The sequence below is a fragment of the Gymnoscopelus microlampas genome (assembly GCF_963454915.1).
Source record: "Gymnoscopelus microlampas genome assembly, chromosome: 15".
Lineage (NCBI taxonomy): Eukaryota > Metazoa > Chordata > Actinopteri > Myctophiformes > Myctophidae > Gymnoscopelus > Gymnoscopelus microlampas.
Genome location: NC_139952.1, coordinates 18973173 through 18977725, shown reverse-complemented (window position 1 = coordinate 18977725; position 4553 = coordinate 18973173). Strand labels below are relative to the sequence as shown.

General features: G+C 40.4%; 1 protein-coding gene across 1 annotated transcript; it reads left to right on the top strand.

The window, feature by feature from the left end:
* The first annotated feature begins 267 nt into the window (after positions 1 to 267).
* LOC311061923 (progranulin-like) lies at positions 268 to 3568 on the top strand. Its single transcript, XM_084080630.1, has 5 exons — positions 268 to 386; positions 701 to 844; positions 2384 to 2728; positions 3037 to 3211; positions 3459 to 3568. Exons 2-4 carry the CDS (start codon positions 701 to 703, stop codon positions 3202 to 3204), a joined length of 657 nt encoding a protein of 218 aa, XP_083936756.1. The 5' UTR covers positions 268 to 386; the 3' UTR covers positions 3205 to 3211; positions 3459 to 3568.
* The last annotated feature ends 985 nt before the right edge of the window (positions 3569 to 4553 follow it).

Here is a 4553-nt window from a genome sequence, read left to right as displayed (position 1 = left end):
AACGCAGCAGTTATCGAAAGTATAATTAGTGCGGGCACTCAGTGTGGGCATTAGTGCCCGCACTATTAGTGCGGGCACTTAGTGCCTTAGTGCGGGCACTCAGTGTATAATTAGTGCGGGCACTCAGTGCACTGGGGCGCAGCGCACTCAATTTTCGAACGACACCACACCAAGTGCACTCAATAAACGAACGCCCAGAGGGAAAACCAGTGCGCTCAGTGCGCTCAGTGCGCTCAGTGCTGTATTTCCGAACACACCCTATAGACACGGGGGGGGATCAGGCTGTGTAGCTGTATATAAAGACGGGTTATTTTGGTGAAGAGTTGTCTGACTGCTTTGTACCCTCCTCACCCAGACATCTGAGAACACCTACGCAGCCATACAAGGTAAGTCACAATTCTGCCAAGAAGTTAGTCTTATTTCCTTTAGCTAAAAAAACCTAACATTTCATGGGGTTCAAAACATACAGAAAATTACCAATTAAAGGTAACAAGATTTTTTTTTTTTTTTAATCTAAATGAAAATCACGTAGCCTATTTAAACCTTTTTACAGTCTATGATTTAAACAGAATTAATCAATCGCCATCTTTTTTTTTAATATCAAAATTTTACTCGTAACAGAGTAGTTTTAAATTGTGGTATTGATACTTTTACTTATGTAAAAAATGTGAGTACTTCTTCCATCACTGCTCTTCTTTAGATGTGGAAGTATGCTGCACTGTTGCTGATGGCAGCTGGATGTTCTCTTGGTTACATCTGCCCTGATGGTAGTCGCTGCCAAGATAGCCAGACCTGCTGTGCGACCAAGACTCCTTGGAAATTTGGCTGTTGCCCTTATTCCAATGTAAGTCAACAACAGCACTGATATTGAGCACTGCTATTGAATTTGCATGATCACAATAAGACTTAGCAGTAAAATAATTTGATACTATATATAATAATAGACAGGAAATGAATGTCACATGTTTTGAAAATGTAGGCTATTTTAAAAATGAAGAACTACTAAAAAAAAAGAAACGGATCCATGAAACTAAATGAACTTTTGTAAGCAACATGAACTTAAAAGAATATATAAGTTGAGTGGCCAAAGTGATTCAATATTTCAACTTATTCTCATCTAAGTTATTCAATCAAACTGACTATAGATTGGGATCAATTTGCTTTTGCCAGGTTGCAAATCAGTCAAGAGAATCAATATATTTAGAAATGGTGTGTGTATGTAGGCTATGTGTGAGTGGAAAAATGACCAGATAAAGTTTTAGTACATAGGAGGAGCATTTGATTTTCATGAAGTACACCCGATATATTATAACTCTATGAGTACACCCCATGGCAATCACCAGGTGCAATGAACTGCAACACATTTGCCCACATTTTAAGGTTTTCGTTATTGGAAAGTGCTTTATAAATGTAAAAGGAAACTGATGCAAGTGGTGAATCAGTGTTTAATTACATTGTGAGTGTGAATAGAGGTAGGCTACACAAAATGTGGTAAGCCAAACAAAAATAAATGAGAAAAATGTACTGGTCCAGGCGTATGATTCTCGCTTTGGCACACCGTTGCTCCAATCATCACCAAACACGGCACAAATACTGTTCTGGGAACTGCCATGACAATAGTCACAAACCCCCCAAAAAAGTGTACACGTGTGGGGCAATACAGTAGTGTCACAGCAGTTTCTAACATTTCAAATGGCCATAACTCGGTGACCATTGCTCTGATCAGAGTAATATAGGACTGGATTTGATGGCCTGACAATCTAATACAATCATAAACACAAATTGTAACTTATCGAGCCAGGCAAGCCACACGACAAGCTTGTTCTAAAGGAGAAAGAAAACCAGTTGCCAGTCACGATACAATGACAGTCCACTTCTGTCTACAATTCATGCATTGAATTCAGCACCACCGCCAATGGACAGCGACAACAGGCCATGGCATGCGTGGTGTGACCTAGGAGGCAGTAGGCTATGTTTGTAGCTAAGACATTATCAACACTACAGCAACAGATGCAGAGTTAGCACTCGCAAAGGGGCACCTGTGTTGTTGAAAGTCAACTGCAGCTTGGGAGATTCTGCTAACCCTAGCCGGATAGCACTGGTTAAAATTGATAATACAGATACTGCAGAAGGGTGACAGAAGGTTACTTTTACTCAAACCGGTTGCTTTGACCATAACTATACAGCAGCCATTTTGCACTTATGTCATACTCGGGGTTGGAAACCCCACCAGTAAGATGTGGCCTATGTGTGAATATCGATTATAGGGCCCACTTCCACCGTTAATTGTGTCAGACAATGCTTAGCAATTATGTGTTAATTGCAATGAGTCTTCCTGTATGCACAACAGTTTGTATTATTGCCTATGTTTATTTTTCCCCAGGCTGTGTGCTGTGCTGATAAGGTAAACTGCTGCCCTAGTGGCAGTATCTGCAATTCTGCAACAATCACGTGTAACGGACCGTCTGGACAGGACAGCTTTCCCATGCTGGAGAAGGTGGAGCCACAGGAGCCAAGTCCTCAGTCCCTCCAAATGGTTCACCTACTGGGGAGAGATTCTGAAACCAGGCCCGACCATAGCCAGGAGCTGGAGATGACCCTGCGCGAGGAGATGGTCCAACCATCCAAGACTGAAGTTGTGTGGTGTGACGACACGACCTACTGTAATGATGGTTATTCCTGCTGCTTCACACTGGTGGGCGAATGGTGGTGTTGCGGCTACTCCCCGGTACGTTAAGCGTTAAGTTATGATTTATTGAGTACAGCATTAAACCATGGATGTAATTTTGTTGTAGAGGCTCAATACGCCCAAACTATTTGTAAGAAGTCTAAGCAAATCACTGTGTATTAAGAAATTGCTAACAATAAGAAGTATGTAGGCTGCTGTCTATATTGGTAGAACGGAAAAAAACATTTGCTAAATATTAAATGATTTAATGAGTGTCCGATTTATTTTCAACTGCATGAAAACAAGATTTGTGTGAACTATCAGCTGACCACTTTTGGGCTTCTTGTTGGTTTCTCTGTCCTTCTCAGAGTAAGTGCTGTTTGAATGGGGTTATGTGCTGTCCTTATGGCTACGACTGTGACAAGACATTCACCACATGTGAGAGACAGGGCTTGCCCTACCCCTTTGCCCCAAGGCCGGCCCTGGCCTCTGCCCCCAGCCAACTACATCCCCAAGTGAAAGAACCAAGTGTATGAACAGGAGGTAAGCATAAGGATATACATTTACAGTGTGGTTATGGAGCCTTTTGTCATAAATAAAGGTTTGTGACTTTTCACAAGGATAAACAAGTTAAAAGTGTTCAACTCAAAAGTAACACTTGATCCTTATCCTCTACTAGCTGGATTGCTGGAAACCAGCATGTTGTACATAATATATTGTAACATCATGTGTTATGATGCTTTATGGAATGATATGATGATATTAAGCCTTGATCTGTATTTACTTTCAGATCTAGTGCTGTTCTGTGACTCTGAAGACAGCGCATGCACCAGCTGTGTGTCCCAATGCTGTCCCATGGTGGTTTGTCAACATGCAACATGCAAGGCAACCAAAAATTAGAATGTCACATTTAGTCTCTATTAGTATTAGGCACCAAATCCTTGTTTTCAGCTTGACAAGAATTTCGATGTAAATCACTGTCGCCTTGTTAAATTGAATGCTTCATCAACGTGAATAAACAGATTTCACAATAACTCATCATGTGTCTTTGTCACAAGTTGTGATTTCATAATTCTTTAAATGAGGAGGCTGGAGAGACTGCTTGACCTTTTATTTGTGGTCTGTGATCTACAGTATTTCTACATGTTTGTCTGTCAGTATGTTGATCCTATCTTCATTTCAACCACTGAATCTAAATATTACTTACTCAATACTTGATGATTGTCTGAAAAATGAATGAAAAAACAACAACACACAAAATAAAATAAACTTACGCTGTCATTATACTCAGTAGCCTACTGAAAGTATTGAGCCTATAGTTACCACTTTTGCCATTACCACCGTTATCTCTCTGGTACCCAAAGTTCCTCTGAATAAACTTGTTAATAGCATTGTGATAAAACAGCATACAGTACTACGAGATGCAGTGGGTCCAGGAGGAATATCAGGTTATCAAAGCTTAAAGGGACATTTCGCCGATTTTGCATCAAACCCTTATTTTTATCTAGGTCTAGCATAAAACATGATCCTGGTGTGTTTTTTGTGTTTTATCTGTATTTTTAGATTTTTATCCATATCCTCAGAGACTATGAGTAATTTGACTCATAGTCTCTTTATCTCACCTTATTTCCTGACTACAATGTAGACCACACCCCCACGCAGCCTCCCCTCCCCACAAGGAAGGGCAGTGCCCCAAAGCAGGTCATTGTAGTAATGCAGCAATCCAGTCAAACCCCAGTCAAATACACAGACTTCTATATTTTTCTGGCCATAGGGTGCAAATTTCAAATTTTGCTACTGTTATCTACAACAAATATTATTAACATTGAGTGATTGTAAGTTCTTCCAGGGGTGAAATGCTCCTTTAATGGATGTGTGAACAGTA